The following is a 20266-nucleotide window of genomic DNA, read 5'->3' on the forward strand; positions in this document are numbered from 1 at the left end:
TTATGTAGAATTAATTCATTACTCTGTTATGGTCTATACACAGATATATACTGAAAGATAAAGATTCACTTTTAATAGTGACCATTACTATAGTAGTTTTAGAATATCTGTAATTACGAGTTTGTTTTAGTTTCCATGTTGCCCTTCCTGTTTGGTAGATGGGCTTGTCCCCTCCCCCAGATCTTAAGCTCCCTGTGATTGGCACTAGCGGGGAGGGTGGGGAGGGTGTCAGCGTATTTACATTGTAAACACACACTAGGGCGTCACCTGAAGAAGGAGGCCACGCCTCCGAAACATGTTGTCACGGAAACAGTCTGCTAGAGCCAGCGTTAGAGCCAGCACACACGCCAAAAGATCCGCCCCCCGCCGCGAGTGACGTCATCCACAGCCGGCAGGTCCGTGCGTGTGAGGCGTGGAGAGAGGGATAGCGTACCTGCAGCAAGCAGGCGAAGTGAGTGTCTGGTCACCTCTGCTGTTAGCCGCTGCAGGGAGCTTGAAATCGGGGAAGGAGGTAGCCGTGGAGGCTTCAATTGTTAATGCAACAACCAAATCGGCGGTTTGTGAGTGAAATACTTGGCTTTTTTATTCTTATACTAAGTCTAATAAACGTTAATGCACTAGGGCTGGTGTGCGCTCTTTCTCGCTCTTGTACTTTTTAGGATTGTCTGCCACCCAGTGGACCCCAGTAAGAGCAGCAACGCCCGGAGTGGATGTAACAAACATATATATTGTTTAGAAGTATTCTGGAGGAACTGGATAGGATGGGACAGCGCCGTGCTTGATATATTTACATTTTTGTATCTACATAAAGATGGCCTAGGCTATAAGAAGACCCTGCCAAGACCCTGAAACTGAGCTGCAGCAAGGTGGCCAAGACCATAGAGCGGTTTAACAGAACAGATTCCATTTAGAACAGTCCTCGCCATGGTCGACCAAAGTAGTTGAGTGCACGTACTCAGCGTCATATCCAGAGATTGTCTTTGGGAAATAGAGGAATGAGTGCTGCCAGCATTGCTGCAGAGGTTGAAGGGGTGGGGGTTAGCCTGTCAGTGCTCAGCAAGCTGCAGCAAATTGGTCTGCATGGCTGTCGTCCCAGAAGGAAGCCTCTTCTAAAGATTGTGCACAAGAAAGCCTGTAAACAGTTTGCTGAAGACAAGCAGCCTAAGGACATGGATTACTGGAATCATGTCCCGTGGTCTGATGAGACCAAGATAAACGTATTTGGTTCAGATGGTGTCAAGAGTGCAGCAACCAGGTGAGGAGTACAAAGACAAGTGTGTCTTGCCTACAGTCAAGCATGGTAGTGGGAGTGTCATGGTCTGGGGCTGCATGAGTTCTGCCGGCACTGGGGAGCTACAGTTTATTGAGGGAGCCATGAATGCCAACATGTACTGTGACATACTGAAGCAGAGCATGATCCGCTCCCTTCAGAGACTGGGTCGCAGGGCAGTATTCCAACATGATAACCCCAAACACACCTCCAAGACAACCACTGCCTTGCTAAAGAAGCTGAGGGTAAAGGTGATGGACTGGCCAAGCATGTCTCCAGACCTAAACCCTATTGAGCATCTTTGGGGTATTCTCAAACGGAATGTGGAGGAGCGCAAGGTCTCTAACATCCACCAGCTCTGTGATGTCATCATGGAGGAGTGGAAGAGGACTCCAGTGGCAACCTGTGAAGCTCTGGTGAACTCCCTGCCCAAGAGGGTTAAGGCAGTGCTGGAAAATAATGGTGGCCACACAAAATATTGACAATATTGACATATTGCCTCATTGGAGTTGTGCCTCCTCCTCACTTTCCTCCTATCTTCTCTCAGAGACCCAAGTACAGTAAGTGACCTCATCATCCCCTCCCTCCTCCTCACTGGAGAAAACATGGAAGTATGCTGCAGCTGGGGGAACATGACTGCTAGTTTCTTGTCCTTCTGGGGCACCCCCTCTCTCTAGGCTCACGTTACTCCCTTAACCTGGGAACCAACATCGAATCATTCAAATTGTTGCGCATCCTCCAGCAGCACCATGGTCGAATAACTCTGATGACTCTTTCGTGCATTATGGTGAGGCTACGGAAGGAGTAACTGTGGACAAGGATCTGGTGGAATAGTCTGCTTTGGCAGCTGCATTGGAAGGCAAACTAGTATGAGCATGGGTGACAGAGGATGAGGACGATGAAAAGGGCTTAGTCACCCACACCACCAACTCTTCTGTGGCTCAATAACATGGCAAGTAGCAGAAAAAAAAGGACAAGTATGCTCCGCTTGCAGAGGATGCACCATATCCGTGACCACCACTTTTCACTGTAGACACAGAGGCGGCTTGCCCTCTTTTAGTGGTCTGTGAGCATCTGCCTCTCCTTGGTGGCCTTCTGGACATGATGGGGATTTTTTTTCACACCGCACTACACTGTATTATATACTGTACACACCCTGCACTGTATTAAGTACTGTACACTGCCTGAAGTGTATTATATACTATACACCAACTGCATGCTATTATATACTGTACACACTGTATTATATACTGTGTACACCGCCTGCGCTGCTATATACTGTACACCGACTGCAGTGTATTATAAACTGTGCACTGCCTGCAATGTATTATATACTGTACACTGACTGCACTGTATTATATACTGCACACACTATATTATATACTCTGTACACTGCCTGCACTGTATTATATACTGTGTACACTGCCTGCACTGTATTATTTACTGTACACCGACTGCAATGTATTATATACTGTATGCCACCTGCATATCCTGTATCTTAGAACATATTTTTTTTAAATTCTACCCGTCTATGGTAAGGCATTAAATAATTGTGCATTTTCTTGAATTCTGACCTGCAGGCTTTCCTTGAGGACTACAGTTGTGCAAAAATAGTGAAGAATCCACAGAATGATGTAGTTGTTTCTAGAATGTGTTGGTGTGACTGGTGTTGGAGGCTCAGCTTTCAAAACAGACTGTCAACAGACACTTGTCACTTTTTTTCTCCACCAGTGATAACTTTGAAGTTATGTTTGGACAGATGGCATAAGAAATGTTGTCAGAGAAGAATAAAAGTACTTTATCTTTTCACCTTTGTTATACATAACAGTTTATGCTTACACAGAAATTCCAGCATTAAATCAAATAGTCGCATAAACATCACATTTGCATTTTGTAATATGCACCCATTCTGTTTCATAATTAATTACCATATATACTCGGTTACAAGGTGAGTTTTTCAGCACATTTTTTTTGCTGAAAACCCCCCTCTCGGCTTAGGCCGCGTACACACGGGCGGATTGTTTGTCCAACTTAGTCCGCTGAACAGTGTTTCAGCGGACAATCCGCTCGTGTGTGGGCTTCAGCGGACTTTTTCAGCGGACAATCTGACGAACAAAGTCTTACGGAATTTCCGTAAGACAGTCCGTTCAAACTTGGTTTTGTCCGTCCAAACTTGGTTTCAGCGGACAGTCCGCTCGTGTGTAGGCAAGTTGGACAGACTAAGTATGGCACATGCTCAGAAAGGGTTTACACGGCCGAAGGTTGCATTGCAGTGTATAGGACGTCGTTTTTCTAGTCCCGTCGTACGTGCTGTACACGTCATTACGCACGCTTTCAGCGGACTGTCTGCTCATCGTGTGTGGTCAAGTCCGTTCATTCAAATTTTGAACGGACTGTCTGTCGGATTGTCTGCCGAACTTAGTTGGGCAGACAATCCACCCGTGTGTACGCGGCCTTATACTCGAGTGATGGTGCCCATATGCAGCTGTACCTGTGATTATTAAAACAGCGGGTGTCTCCCACTGTGTCATGCAGTCTGTTCAGCGGCCGTCCATTGTAACAATGTCCCGTCTCCTACTGGTCCATGATAGACAGAACACTGATACAATGCTAGGAAACTGTATCAGTGTTCTGTCTATCACGGATGAGGAGGAGGCGGGGCATTGTTACAGTGAGAATATACATTTTAAAACAGATAATGAAAAAAGGTATGGGTTTATTTAACCACTTGCCGCCCGCCATATAGCAAAATGACGGTGGCAAAGTGGTTGTAATATCCTGACCGGACGTCATATAACGTGATCAGGATATTAAGCCGCTGCGTGCAACTATGATCTCGGTAAAGAGTCTCCGACGGAGACTCTTTACCACGCGATCAGCCGTGTCCAATCACGGCTGATCACAGTGTAAATAGGAAGAGCCGGTGATCGGCTTTTCCTCACTCGCGTCTGTCAGACGTGAGTAGAGGAGAGCCGATCGGCTGCTCCTCTGACAGGGGGGGGTCTGTGCTGATCGATTATCAGCACAGCCCCCCCAAGGATGCCCACACTGGACCACCAGGGACGCCACCAGACCACCAGGAAATGCCCAGCACCAGGTATGCTCCCTAGACCACCAGGGATGCCAGCCAGTGCCCATAATGAATGCCAATCAGTGCCCATAATGGATGCCAATCAGTGCCCACAATGGGCATCACTGATTGGCATGCATTATTGTTTGGCACTGATTGGCATCCATCCCTACAAAACTTAAAATTACAACGTCGCCTATCAGTGCCCATCCATGCCGCCTATCAGTGCCCATCCTAGCTGCCTATCAGTGCCCATCCTAGCCACCTATCAGTGCCCATCCATGCCCATCTGTGCCACCTATCCATGCCCATCTGTGCTGCCCATCCGTGCTGCCTATCCATGCCCATCTGTGCCGCCTATCCATGCCAATCCGTGCCGCCTATCCATGCCGCCCATCCATGCCAATCCATGCCACCTATCCATGACAATCCGTGCCACCTATGAGTGCCTATTTGTGCCACCTATCAGTGTCTATCTGTGTCGCATATCAGTGCCACCTATCAGTGCCGCCTATCAGTGCCACTTCATCGGTGCCACCTCATCGGTGCCCATCAGTGCCGCCTTATCAGTGCCCGTCACTGCAGCCCCGTCAGTGCCCATCAGTGAAGGAGAAAACTTACTTATTTACAAAGTTTTGTAACTGAAACAAAAAAAAACATGTTTTTTTTTCAAGATTTGGTCTTTTTTTTATTTGTTTAGCAGAAAATAAAAATCCCAGAGGCAATCAAATACCACCAAAAGAAAGCTCTATTTGTGGGAACAAAATGATAAAAATTTAGTTTGGGTACAGTGTAGCATGACCGCGCAATTGTCATTCAAAGTGCGACAGCGCTGAAAGCTCAAAATTGGTCTGGGCAGGAAGGTGTATAAGTGCCCTGTATTGAAGTGGTTAAAATAAACCTGTAATGACTTCTAAAAATATGGAGCTAGACAGTAGACTTTTAGGCCGGGTTCACACCGCTGCGATGCGGGAACGCCGCGAATCCGCGGCGTTTTCCCGCATCGCATTACTCCCGCCGGCAGTTCACACTGCCCTAAGCGGACGGCTGGGAGTGTCAATGTTATGTTAATGACACCCCCAGATCCGTCCGCATATCGCAGTGCGATCTGCTGACTCGCACAGGAATCGGATCGCATGGTGTGAACCCCCATGCGATCCGATTCTGTTGCGGACCAAAAAAAGGGTCCCGTGCGAGTTTGCTGCGGGAGCGATGCGAATTCAGCCATACTATCTGTATGGCTGAACTCGCATCGCTACGGAGATCGGATGTGATTTGCGGTGCGAATCACATCCGGATCTCCCCCCGCAGCAGTGTGAACCCAGCCTTAAGGTACTATGTTACACATTAACAGCATTCGCAACCTCCCCAGTGCACTGCTGGAGCCTCTAAAGATCTAGGCTTGGAATACCTGTGCATGTACTGTGATGACAGATTCCTTAGAACTGAGTATGAGATTTAAAGAGGGATTCCACCAAAAAAAAAAAAATTAAAAGCCAGCAGCTATAAATACTACAGCTGCTGACTTTTAATAAATGGACACTCACCTGTCCCGGGTTCCAGCGATGCCGGCAGCCGAGGCCGATTGATCGCTCGGCTCTCGGCTGCTGTCGCCACCATTCTAGGTGAGGGAATCAGGAAGTGAAGCGAATCGGCTTCACTTCCCGATTCCCTACTGCGCATGCGCGAGCCGCGCCGCGCAATAGGAAATCTCCGCGCTGTCACTGGGACCCGTGTGTGTTCCAGCAGACAGCGCGGCAGGGCAGGAAATGGCGTAGACTCCCACGGAGTCTATGCCCGGAAGTGGGTGAAAATACCTGTCTTTGACAGGTATCTCCACCCCCCTCCCCCCTGAAAGGTGTCAATTGTGACACCGGAGGGGGGAGGGATTCGATCAGCGGAGGTTCCACTTTAGGGTGGAATCCCGCTTTAAGTATACAAGGGCTTGTTTGGTGTAGAATGACTAGTAATTCTTCTTATTCTCTCTCCTGGATGGAATATGAAAAGATCTGGGCTTTGCCCTAGATTTTATATATGTTGCTTGTGTTAGGATATTTTGCAACCTTATATCCTTTATTAGCTGAACAGATGTAACATTTGCATCTGGGATAGATAGTTTTCCTGGACATAAGCTGTAGAAAAGAATAGATACACAGTGGTAGAGCACATGTTCTTAACAGTGGTGGCTGCAAGGGGGTCCTCTGGTATTTTGGCTGTGGGAGAGGAGAAGCTGGTCTGTGTATAACCAAAAAAGCAGTATATCAGAGCTCACTGTCCATGCAGCTCTACTTCTTCATAGCCAAACCCAGCCGCCAGCACACCTCTCAATGGGGCACCCGGGACATTGGCCCCAACACCCCTCCCCCCCAGATTTGGCCCTGGATACACCAATGCTGATGGACTTTTAACAGAGAACTTTTGTGGTCTGCGTTACTTCTTTAGCTTCTCTGGAGAGTATCTCAGACTAGAGTGACCTAGGTGAAATTTCAGCTTGATAGTAAAATTAATTCTACATCACTCTACTGGAGTTAGGTGTGCTATCTGAAACTCTCTCCCTTACCATGCCTTGCAAATGCAGTCTTGAGTTTGGCAATGATGGTTGGACGAATTTGGTAGTTTGAAAATTTATAACTGTATACGATAATTTAAACCAAGTCAATGACTGTGAATAATGTGCATCTTCACAAGCTAAGACATTAAGCTACATTTTCTGGTATCTCCAGAATGTCATATAACAAATTGATATTTTTTCTGGTGTGGTCTATTTTCGTGATGCACTTTTTTCTCTTTTTTTTTCACCACTTGTCCAAAGTCTTCAAATACACCAAGGCAACACATTATTGTTCTTGCCCTTGCTTTGTCCTTGCATTGGAGTACTGGCTGCTTTAATGAACTCCATGTATTCTCTATAGCACTTTAAATGTCCAAAATATTGGCATTGGTTGTTCCAGGTCAAGATTTACAGATTCTGTAGACTGCATTGACTGAAAACATTTTCTCATTTGAAAGTTTCTATTCACTTTTTTTTGTGTCTGCTGTTCTGGAAGGTCATTACCATCAGCTTTCCTGGGGTATATATCACAGCAGAATCATATTTCTGTATTTCCAGCAACATTCTCTGTAGTCTTCCAGGAGTCTCACCAAAGCGTCTTTACAGAAACATTTTCAGCGGTTTCTAGTCAGGGTGTCTTTACACTGGCTCCATAAATTAACTGATGGGGTTTTTTTGTTGTACATAAATTGCTAACAGTTCTATTTAAACCTGTGCCTAACTTTATTTTACACATTATAATGCCCTTGCAAAGGACATATTTTTAAGTTTTTTTATTAGACACTCTTTAAATCCATCTTTCTATGTATCAAGTTGTATTTCCAGTCTTTAAGAAAATAAAGCTCAGAAGAAGTCTGAGAGAAAGTGTTTCTCTCAGACTGGCTTCAGCTGACTCTGGGCTTTTTGCTGCTCTGGCTCCCAATGTCATGGGATGTTTTTTTTATTATGCAACATTCTCAAAGGTGCAGTTGAAGATGCTTCATGGAGAATATATTGCTCTAAGTCATTTGTCATGCCTAATGGGCCAATTAGTCACTTGTTTTCATGTGGAGAATGTTGTTCAAATCACTTTGATGTTGCTATCACCAGACTTCATACTCCTAAGCCCCTGTACACACGGTCAGAAATGCCGACGGAAAAGGTCAGATTGGACCATGTTGTCAGATAATCCGACTGTGTGTGGGCTATATTGGACTTTTTCCGTTGGAATGTCCGACCAACAAGTTTGAGAGCTGGATATAAAATTTTCCGACAACATGATCCGATCGGACTTTGTCCGATCGTTTGTAGAGAATTCTGATAGGACAATGTGCCATGCATGCTCAGATCAAATTATGAGACCAAAGCTATTGGCTACTAGCCTGAACGTAGTCCCATTGTAACGAGCTAATGTCATCATGTTCCAAACGATCAGATTTTCCGACAACTTTGTCCGACCGTGTGAATGCAACAGAGTTTCGGACAAAATCCGTCAGAAAAAATCAAACGGATTTTGTTGTCAGAATGTCCGACCGTGTGTACAAGGGCTAAAAGTTATGGTGTGCCCTATGTATTTCATTTATTTCACCACATAATGATCAGAATCATTGTGCTCCTGTTTGGTCAAGTTGGTTATGATCACATTATCTTCTATTATTTTAATGCCTGTAGGGTTTTCAAGTGCTTTTGATTTTTTTTTTATAACCATTTGCCTAAGATCTTTGTTTCCAAATACTAGAGGATTAAAGTATTAAACTTGTGTCATAGCCACAGAAACTGCTCCCCTTTAACTCACCAATGACCTACTAATGGCTAAAACCAACGGACACTATTCTGTACTACTTCCCCTGGACCTCTCTGCTGCCATTGATACAGTGGACCACCCCCTCCTCCTAAAAAAACTCCACTTCTTTGGTCTCTGTGAAGTTACTCTTCGCTCATTCTCATCCTACCTTTCCCACCACTCCTTTAGTGTCACTTACAACTTTACTTTCTCCTCTCCTCTTCCTTTCTCCGTTGGGGTCCCCCAAGGTTCTGTTCTTGGACCTCTCCTTTTCTCAATCTACACCTCCTCCCTGGGTCAGTTGATTACCTTCTATGGCTTTTTAATATCATCTCTATGCAGACGACACCAAAATCTACCTCTCCACCCCCAACTCTATCCATCTGTCTCCTCACGCATCGCCAACTTACTAACAGAAATATCAGCCTCAAACTCAACCTATCCAAAACTAAGATCCTGATATTTCCTCCCCCTTGTGCCACTTCCCCTGATTTTCCTGTCAAAATCAACGGCTCAACTTTCAACCTGTCCCCCCATGCCAAGGTCCTAGGTGTAATCCTGGATGGTCCCACATCTAATCACTGTCCAAAGCTTGCCACCTCAACCTCCGCAACATCTCCAAGATATGCCACTTCCTAACCAATGTCACCACAAAGCTTCTACTCCACTCCCTGGTCATCTCTCACCTCAACTATTGCAACTCCCTCCTCATTGGCTTACCTCTAAATAGGCTATCCCCCCTTCAGTCCATCATAAATGCTGTTGCCAGGCTCATCCACCTTACAAACTGCTCAGCGTCTACTACACCCCTCTGCAAGTCTCCATTGGCTGCCACTCAACCAACAAATCAAATTCAAGATACTAACAGTAGCTTACAAAGCCATCCACAACCTGGCCCCCAACTACATCTCTAACCTGGTCTCAAAATACCAACCAAATCGTCCTCTTAGCTCCTCCCAAGACCTCCTGCTCTCTAGCTCCCTTGTCATCTCATCCCATGTTCGCCTCAAAGACTTCTTCCGAGCCGCTCCCATTCTCTGGAATGCTCTACCTGAATCTGTCCAACTATCTCCTACTTTGGCTACTTTCAGACGATCCCTGAAAACTACTTTCTTCAGAGAAGCATATCTGACCCCCATCTAACAACTGTACATTTATTTTCTCCATCAGTTCATCCCCCACAGTTATTACCTCATGTATCTCTTAACCCTCCCTCTTAGATTGTAAGCTCTAATGAGCAGGGCTCTCTGATTCCTACTGTATTAAAGTGTATTGTATTTGCACTGTCTACCCTCAAGTTGTAAAGTGCTACATAAACTGTCGGCGCTATAAAAATCCTGTAAAATAATATTAAAGATGTGTTAAAATTATACAGACATGATGATGACTATTAGCCTAGATTGATAAGCCATTTGCCATCTTTTACTTCCCAGATGAATCTTCCCACAGCCATGTACAAATAGAATAAATATTTATTCACAGAATAGATATAGTAAATCCATGTACTGCAAAAATAGTAGCACAACTTTTCACCTTCACAATATAGAAACGCAGTCCGGATGCGTTGCAGATGCTTTTCTGCATGCACGTTTTTGATGTGTTCCAGTGCATTTTTGATGCATTTTTGGTGCGTTTTTGATGCATTCCAGTGCATTTTTTCCCCCCTCTTTTTTCTTAACCTTAAATAAGGACACATTTGTTCCAGTGCATTTAGGTGCATCCCAGTGCGTTTTTGATGCATTTTACAGCATTCCAGGACAGTTCAGTGCAGGAAAAATTCAGCATATTTTACTTTTTTTTCTGGAACTGGAACACAGTGGAACTGCAAGCACTGGTGTGAACTATGCCATTGAAAACCATATAATCTTCTTTCCATGCGTTTGTGACGCAGAAAAAAACGCACTGGACTGCATGTGGTGTGAACTGGCCCTAAATGTTAATACAGTCCTTACATTTGTTACATCTGTTTAGCATTATCAAATTTGCTTATTTTGTGCCTTCTGTTGCCTTCAAGACATGAATAAGCAAAGAATTTATATTTCTTGGCTTTGCCCTATTATGTTTTATTTTTTCAAGGTTTGCTTATTATTTTTTAACATGGTTTTGGTTAGAGTGTATACAATTATGGGGGGATCCCTCGCGCTATCACAGTGAACAATGAGTGAATATGTTTATAGTAAATAATAAATTGCTGCTAGACCTGAAAAGTGTATACAGTGCACTTAAAGAGTGATAAGTGAAACTTATTAACAGCTGTGTATATCTTAAAATTAATGTGTAAATATTGCTCTGTAAATATTGCTGTGCAAACAAATAACTATGTGCAGCTTCAATAAACAATGATGTACTAGTAATCCTGTATGGGTAAATATGCGTAAACGCAGTGCAATAACAAATCCTATATATAAGGTTAATAATTGCTATTCCCAATATATGAGTAATTAAATAATCAATTCCATATAATCAGATGAAAATAGCGATATAATAGTCTATTAGCTCTGAAATAAAGGTGCAAGAGTGCAAAAAGTGCTTATGTGCAACAAAGTATCAAACAGGTATATATAAATATACATAAACACAGTGTAATAGCAAATCCTATATATAAGGTAAATGATAGGCTATTCTCAATATATGAGTACTGAAATAATCAATTCCATACAATCAGATGATAATAGCGATATAATAGTCCATTAGCTCTGAAATAAAGGTACAAGAGTGCAAAAAGTATCAAACAAAAATATGTATATACGTAAACGCAGTGCAATAGCAAATCCTATATATAAGGTAAATATTGGGCTATTCTCAGTATATGAGTAATGAAATAATAAATTCCATATAATCAGATGATAATAGCAATATAATAGTCCATTAGATCTGAAAAATAATAATAAAGGTGCAAGAGTACAAAAAGTGCTTATGTGCAACAAAGTATCAAAATAAAGTCGGTGTAAAATAAAATGGGTGTTTTCCGATGTGCGATCTTCCTGTGCTCCACTTAGTGCTCTCTATATTCTTACCTCAATATGGGTAAAAAATGCCACAGAGATCACTGTAGTTTGGGGCCTCCCCTGGATCCAGCAACAAAGGATGATATCTCTCACGGCATTGCAGGCGCCTCTTTACGTCACTTCAGGTTTTCTCGTAGTCCGGTTACTTCCCTATGCATTGCGTCACAACACGTGACTTCATCAGCGTCTACAACGCAGTCGCTTTATATGATGGAACAGGAAATGCTCCGTCAACCATTTTGTTGGATAACTGTCTCCAACATGGACGCGGTCATTTTTGGTTGGTGAAAAAACAGAAATGATATTATATGGTGTTAGTATCGGCGGCCATATTGTTGATGGGTAAACAAATCAGATAGGGCATATCGATCTTTTAGTGATACAGCCGAAGATAAAAATATATAATTAAAAAGATATATGCGTGGGGTATATCTAATAAAGATACCTTATCCCCAGAATAAAGATAGATATATCTAAATATTTAACAATCCTACATTTTGTTTAAATTCATATGGGTGGATAATAATAAGTAAAAAATATATAGTTAAAAAAACGAAAAATGGTGTATAGAGGTGGTGAATATAAAAATGGTTTAAAAATTGCTTAAAAAACAATTAAGATCAAATTCCACATTGAGTCCATCTGGCACTAAAATATGTAAAGAATGTATCCATCTGGATTCCTTTTGACTAATTGATCTGATTTTATGGTACCCTCTCCATGGTTTCTTATATTTGTCTATGCCCCAGAATATTAATTGTGAGGCATCCTTATTATGTACCTCTGTAAAATGTCTACTTATGTCTACTTATATTATGTTTTGGAAAGCCTTTATATATGTTTTGAACATGTTCCCTCATTCTAACCATTAAGCCTTGTACACACGATCGGAGAATCCGTCGGAATGTGTCCTATCGGACCGTGTTGTCGGATAATCCGACTGTGTGTGGTATGCATCGGAATGTTTCAGTCGGAATATCCATCGGACCCAAATTTCCAACTTGTTGGAAATATTTCCCGACCAACTGGTTCGATCGGACATACTCATGTGTAGAGAATTTTGATCGGACCAAGTGCCACGCATGCTCAGATCAAATTCCTACATCAAAGCTATTGGCTACTAGCCTGAATGTAGTCCCATCGTAACGAAATTACGTCATCACGTTCTGAAAGATCGGATTTTTCGACAACTTAGTCCGACCGTGTGTATGCAACAGTTTCGGACAAGATCCAACGGACAAAATCCGACGGGCAAAATCCGACGGATTTGGTTGTCGAAATCTCCAACCGTGTGTACAGGGGCTTAGAGATCTTTTTGTTCTACCAACATACTGCAAATTGCAGCTACGTTGTATAACATACACCACCCCTTCCGTGTGGCAACTAATAAAATCTCAAATGGGATAATTCTGTCCAGTGTGAGTGGATGTAAATTTGTTTATTTTAAATAGCGTTTTTTTTCAAATGTTGACATGCAAAGGATTGTTTACAGGGATAAAATCCCTTCCCTGTGAAAAACGTATAACCGCTTCCTGGTGGAGGTTCCACAACATTTTTCACTATCATGTCTCTCAATGTCAGGGTTCTTTTATACACCACATTGGGTTTGTATGGTAAAATATGCTTCAAGTGTCTGTCGCTTTTCAGTATGTGCCAGTGTTTCTTTATTAATTTTTCCACTTCTTTGTGCTGTATATTAAAGTCTAAAACTATGGGCGGGGCATCTATATTTGATTTGGATTATAACCTTGTAGCATCTTTATTCTATCCATTGATTTTACAGTTTTAATTTGTTTATTATTAAAATCTTCTGGATAACCTTTACTTAAAAATCTATTTCCTAGGAAGGCTGCTTGAGAGTAATCTTCTTCATTCGTACAATTTCTTCTAATCCTGACCAATTGGCCTTTTCGGAATGTTCCATAGCCAAAGTTTAAAATGACAACTAGTCATTGATAGATAACTATTAGCGTCTATATTTGCATTTTTGTGATTATTTTATTTCTTTCCGGGGTGATATCCAAGTCCAGATAATTGATGTTCTTGTCACTAATATTCCAAACCAGTTTGATATTTTTATCATTATCATTAACTTGGCATAAGAAACTTTCCAATGTTTCTCTACTCCCGTTCCATACAATTATTAAATCATTTATGAACCTCTTGTAGAAGGTTAATTCTATTGGGGGATTGTCATAAATCAATCGCTCCTCCCACTGTGCCATAAATGCATTTGTTATGCTCGGAGAAAATTTTGCTTCCATTGCTATGCCTGTGATTTGTTTATAGAACGCTTGGGCATGCCAGAAAGTTATATTTTCAGCAAAATTCAACGCACTTCACAAAAAAATTCCTTTGTTTGCATATGAGGGTGGTGTATTCAATTAATAACCATTTTGTGGCATTACAGGCCTGGTGATGTTGTACAATAGTGTATAATGACTTAACATCGGCTGTGGCTATTAACGATCTGCCTTCAAGTACGGGGACTTCTTTTAAAAGTTGTAAAACGTGCTTGGTATCTTTAAGGTATTCCTTAGTTTGTTCTACGGCTGGTTGAATAAAGTTGTCCAGGTATTGTCCCATTCTTGAAGTGAAAGACTCGATCCCATTCACAATGGGCCTTCCTGTTGGATTTATTTTATCCTTATGTAGTTTCGGGACTGTGTATATCACAGGGATTCTGCACGATTCCAGAATTAGGAATTTGGATTATTTTTTACTCAAGATTTCCTTATTTGTTCCCAAATGGACTAAGTTTTCTAATTCTTTATTATACTGGGTTGTTGGATTGCCCAGCAACTTAACATATGTGGATTCATCCTGCAATTGTCGAATAATTTCTTTTTGATATTGTTCTTATGATTGAATTACCACTCCACCGCCTTTGTCTGCAAGGCCGTATTACTATATATTTTCTTTTTGTCAATGCTTGAATTCCTTTCTTGATATGTATTGGATCCGAGGTCTTTTTTGGTTTCAGTGTATCTAGATCTTGTAAAACAAATTTTTTAAAAACATCAATATGTTGGTTGTCACTAACCTGTGGATTATATACCGAATTATTGCGTAAAGTGCTATGTTCCACTTCATTTATTGTTCTGGATGTTTTTATACTTGATGTAAATGGATTACATAACATATATTTTTTGAAAAAAAAATATAGAAATTAAAAAAAATAAAAATAAAGAAACACTGGCACATGCGGAAAAGCAAAAAACAAAAAAACTGATAAATGCAGCGCTAAAAAATAATAATATACATAAAATGCAACGCCCCAATATGCACCAGAAATATATACCTGCTCCAATTCAATGTCATATGTCACATGTAATAAAAAAGCAATATATAGTGCTCTCCGTCTCAACGTATTTATTTATAAAAGTAATAAAATACAACTCACATGTATGGCACTATAAACCTAGTGCCTAGTTAAACAGTATGAAAAACCAATATAGCGGTGGCTGTGGGTAACGTCACCTCCGTTCCTCCGTATGCATTACGTCCTAATTGGACTTCATCAGCGGACTCCCATCATGCCTCTGCCTCTGGGTGTCATGCTTGTGGCTGTCAGAGTCTTGCTATGCCTCATTGGACTTGTAGTTCTGCAACAGCTGGAGGTCCGCTAATTGCATATGCCTGCTGTAAACAATGCTTTGCTGACATTTGAAAAAAACGCAAATTAAAAGAAATACATTTACATCCACTCACACTGGACAGAATTATCCCATTCGAGATTTTATTAGTTGCCACACGGAAAGGGGTGGTGTATGCTATACAATGTAGCTGCAATTTGCAGTATGTTGGTAGAACAAAAAGATCTCTAATGGTTAGAATGAGGGAACATGTTCTAAAAATATATAAAGGCTTCCCAAAACATAATATAAGTAGACATTTTACAGAGGTACATAATAAGGATCCCTCACAATTAATATTCTGGGGCATAGAAAATATAAGAAACCATGGAGAGGGTCCCATGAAATCAGACCAATTCGTCAAAAGGAATCCAGATGGATACATTGTTTACATACTTTAGTGGCAGATGGACTCAATGTGGAATTTGAGCTAATGGACTATTATATCGCTATTATCACCTGATTATATGGAATTGATTATTTCATTACTCATATATTGAGAATAGCAATTAATAACCTTATATATAGGATTTGTTATTGCACTGCGCTTACGCATATTTACCCATACAGGATTACTAGTACATCATTGTTTATTGAAGCTGCACATAGTTATTTGTTTACACAGCAATATTTACAGAGCAATATTTACATATTCATTTGGTTAGAGTGTGTCTCCACTTTGTTTTGACTTAGGTCGGCCATACATGATTCGAATTGTTAATGGGCGGGCTGAATGTACCAAGCTGATTGATCAATCAACTTGAGTAAACCAGCCTGCTGGATTTGCTTCCGATTATTACAAGCGGCTGCTATAGCCACTAGCTATGATCACTGTCTTCTCCCAGCGGGGATGGCTCCCCGCCCCTCTTGCTGAGAGAAGACAATTACTGATTCCCCTGTCAGCACTGTCTGTGTTGATGGGAAAATTGTGCGAGTTTCTTTCCTACAACTGGTGGTTGTAGGAAAGAAATGTGCACCGTGTATGGCCGGCCTTACGCTGAATTTCCACATGGTCCATGCTAACACTATATGTAAATGGCCAGTACTTTTTTTACTTTACTAAAATCTTTACAGATTTTACTGCTCATGCCATATGTTGTTTTCATATTCTTATACTAATATAGGATCTATGGAATATGAGGTTTGGTAAGCCAGGGCAGGATGAGACCCTGGTACTATTGTTAAATGTCACTCTGACACTTATTCACACCATATGCATTAGGCAGCCATGCCCAGCGAAGTCCCAATGCAATGACAAGGCAATTTGCCTTCAACTGTATAGGGGAGAACTGGTGCACTCTGAATCGGGTGCTACTGTGCATAGTAAGCAAACTTCTAACTTGTTAAATTAGGCCCCTTTGTCACTGAGGCAGTTTTCAGGCATTTTAGTGCTAAAAATAGCTCATGTAAAGCATCTGAAAACTGTCTCTCATGCCTCCCAAATGTGAAAGCTGAGTGCTTTCACACTGGGGAGGTGTGCTAGCGGGATGAGAAAAAAGCATCTTTGGGGCGGTGAAGGAGCGCTGTATACAGTGCTCATACACAGCCTCTGCTCATTGGAATGAATGGGCCTTTCTTCAGCTGCTAGCATGCGGTTATGCTGCGTACACACAACCGGACTTTTTGACAGCAAAGCTGCGACGGAACGAATCCGTTGGACAATTCTATTGTGTGTGGGCTCCATCGGACCTTTGCTGTCCAAAAATCTGACGGACTTTAGAAATAGAACATGTTTCAAAATTTTCCGCCGGAACTCCGCCGGACCCAGTTTATGGAGAAATCCTCTCGTCTGTATGCTAGTCCGACGGACGAAAACCGACACTAGGGCAGCTATTGGCTACTGGCTATGAACTTCCTTATTCTAGTCTGGTCGTACATCATCACGTTCAAATCCGTCCGAATTTGGTTTGATTGTGTGTGGCCAAGTCCGTTCATTCAGAAAGTCCGTCGGAACTCCGACGAAAGTCAGTCGGGAAGACCGCCGGACCTAGTCTGCCGGAAAGTCTGGTCGTGTGTACGTACCATTAAAAATGCCCGCTAGCGCCCGAAAAGCGCTAATAAAACAATGGTAAAGCGCCGCTAAAACTAGCAGCACTTTACTGCTAATGAACCTGCTGCCCCAGTGTGAAAGCAGCCTTAAAGATGAAGTAAAGCCTCTGAAAAAAAAAATATACCCTGCATGACAAAGGCATAATGAGCTAGTATGCATAGCATACTAGCTCATTATGAATTACTTACCTGAGGTCGAAGCCCCCGCATCAGCCCTCGTTCGCCTCCACCGACCCCGCTATCTATCCCGGAGCTGCGTTGACATCACTTCCGCGGATGCGCGCTGGTGCCGCCACTAACAGCATGATCGCCGTTAGAAACGGCATGATCAGTGCGCTTGCGCCCGATGTCTACGGCGCATGCACCGCAGACATCCGTACCACTATTTCTGCGAATATCTCCTAAAACTTTTAGGTTTGGGAGATATTTCTTGCACCTAAAGGCAAGCCTTAATCTAGGCTTACCTTTAGGTTAAAGTGGTTGTAAACCCTTTACAAGCTTCGACAATAAAACCTGGAAGCTGATTGTTTTCTATGCACCGTACAATGCTTTAGGACCACTTCTTTCACAGTGCATATCAGTGATTGTGGTAAAATATGCTCGCTGGTGTGAACAAGCCTTTGCACAGGGTACATTACTAAAAGAGAATAAAACACAAAAACATGCTGTTCAAACAATATTGTAGTAAATGCATACCGTTTCCCCTAAAATAAGACCTAGCGTGATTGTTGGTGTTGGCCGCAATATAAGCCCTACCACCCAAATAAGCCCTACTCTGTTTCCTCAAAAATAAGCCCTACCCTGAAAAGAAGACCTACAAGGACTTTAACTAGGGCTTATTTGGGGGTAGGGCTTTTATTGCAGCTATCACCGACAATCACACTAGGTCTTATTTTAGGGGAAACAGGGTACAATGTGACCCAGTACTGGTCTTAAAGTGGCAGCCCTATACAATACCAATATTTTACTGTAATGCAGGACAGGATTTGTAATTTTGTGATTCACTACAAACATAGTAACATTCATTGACATCCTATTCAGGCAAGAAGAAATAGGACTGATAAGAATGTTTACTGGAGTTGTTGCCAACGACAATCTTCCCCACTGAGAGTGTATGCCTGGATTCCTGGGTAACTTGCAGTAAGAGTATATGGCTTACCGTCTGACTATTGGCAACAATTAACCATTTAGAAAACTGAGTTGTAAAAGAAAAAAAAATACACAACATTAAACTGTCTATGATATTACAAAAGTTATCATTTTAAATAATCGGGTTGTTTTCATTTAAGACCAGAAGTAATGCCTACAGCAGGATAAGATATAAAATGCATGGCTTGTAGCCAAATTTACCTTCGCTTGTCGATTCCATCCTCGAAGCTGTGTTCACTGTGTCTCCAAACAAGCAGTACCGTGGCATTTTTGTCCCAACAACTCCAGCAACTACAGGTCCTGCAGGAAACATTTACATTACACTGGATAATTTGTTGTTTTGTAAAGGGACAAGAAAATAAAATAAAAGGTAGTAAAGGGATATATTTATCTCTGCCTCTGCCAAAACTTACCCCTTAAACAAGAACTCCTGTCAGGATAACACATCACCATTAAACTTACTAAAGAATAGGCTGCAGGTCATATAATGAGTTGATCGTAGACTTGAATATAAAAAGGATTCTTTCACAGGGATGATGAATAATTTCAAATAAAATGATAAAGGCACATTACATTTTCACCTCTAGGTATTGGTACCAAATTGTGAATTAGCTGAAATTCTTATTCAACCTCTCTTCTTATAACTTGAAGTTCCTCATTAGCACGATTACACAAATTTTGTTGGTAATACTGAATCTGTGCATATTAATTCGGCAGTGCTGAGTTTTCCCTATTTCACCTTACATAGAGTTGTGTGAGGCATTACCCACACAATTTATTCAGTTTAGCATGCAGCTGTTGGTCAGCTTACTAGCTTGCAATGTATCAGGGGTCAGGCTTGAAGACCAGTTGCTATAGCAGTGAGAAGCTCACACAGGAACCAGCGAGATATACACAGGCAGGTCATCCTGGCAGAAGACGTGAGCTCATCTGATGTGCGGAGTCTACAGTGCACTCGGAAAGTATTCATAGCACTTTTTCCACATTTTGTTATGTCACAGCCTTTTTCCAAAATGTATTGCATTCGTTATTTTCCCAAAAATTCTACAAACAATACCCCATAATGACAACTTGAAAGAAGTTTGTTTGAAATCTTTGCAAATTTATTAAAAATTCAAAACGAAAAAAAAAATCACATGTACATACAGTATCTCACAAAAGTGAGTACACCCCTCACTTTTGTGTACATATTTTATTATATCTTTTCATGTGACAACACTGACGAAATAACACTTTGCTAAAATGTAAAGCAGTGAGTCTACAGTTTGTATAACAGTGCAAATTTGCTGTCCCCTCAAAATAACTCAACACACAGCCATTAATGTCTAAACCGCTGGCAACAAAAGTGAGTACACCTCTAAGTGAAAATGTCCAAATTGGGCACAATTAGTCATTCTTCCTCCCCGGTGTCATGTGACTCATTACAGTTACAAGGTCTCAGGAGTAAATAGGGAGCAGATGTGTTAAATTTGGTGTTATCGCTCTTACTCTCTCATACTGGTCATTGGAAGTTCAACATTGCACCTCATGACAAAGAACTCTGAGGATCTGAAAAAAAGAATTGTTGCTCTACATAAAGATGGCCTAGCCTATAAGAAAATTGCAAAGACCCTGAAAATGAGCTGCAGCACGGTGGCCAAGACCATACAGTGCACATGCTCAGCGTCATATCCAAAGGTTGTCTTTGAGAAATAGATGTATTAGTGCTACCAGCATTGCTGCAGAGGTGAAGAGGTGGAGGGTCAGCCTGTCAGTGCTAAGACCATATGCCG

The 20266-nt window shown here is 41.8% G+C and overlaps 1 protein-coding gene across 1 annotated transcript in view; it reads right to left on the reverse strand.

The window, feature by feature from the left end:
• Positions 1-20266, reverse strand: part of LOC143975852 (atrial natriuretic peptide receptor 1-like) — a 294297-nt gene that overhangs the window by 21899 nt on the left and 252132 nt on the right. The window contains exon 21 of the mRNA XM_077478411.1: positions 18696-18794. Coding sequence (XP_077334537.1) covers positions 18696-18794 — 99 coding nt within the window. The remainder of the gene's footprint in view (positions 1-18695; positions 18795-20266) is intronic.

The sequence above is a fragment of the Lithobates pipiens genome, unplaced genomic scaffold (genome assembly GCF_037356315.1).
Source record: "Lithobates pipiens isolate NorthernLeopardFrog02 unplaced genomic scaffold, aLitPip1_a1.2 Scaffold_13, whole genome shotgun sequence".
NCBI lineage: Eukaryota > Metazoa > Chordata > Amphibia > Anura > Ranidae > Lithobates > Lithobates pipiens.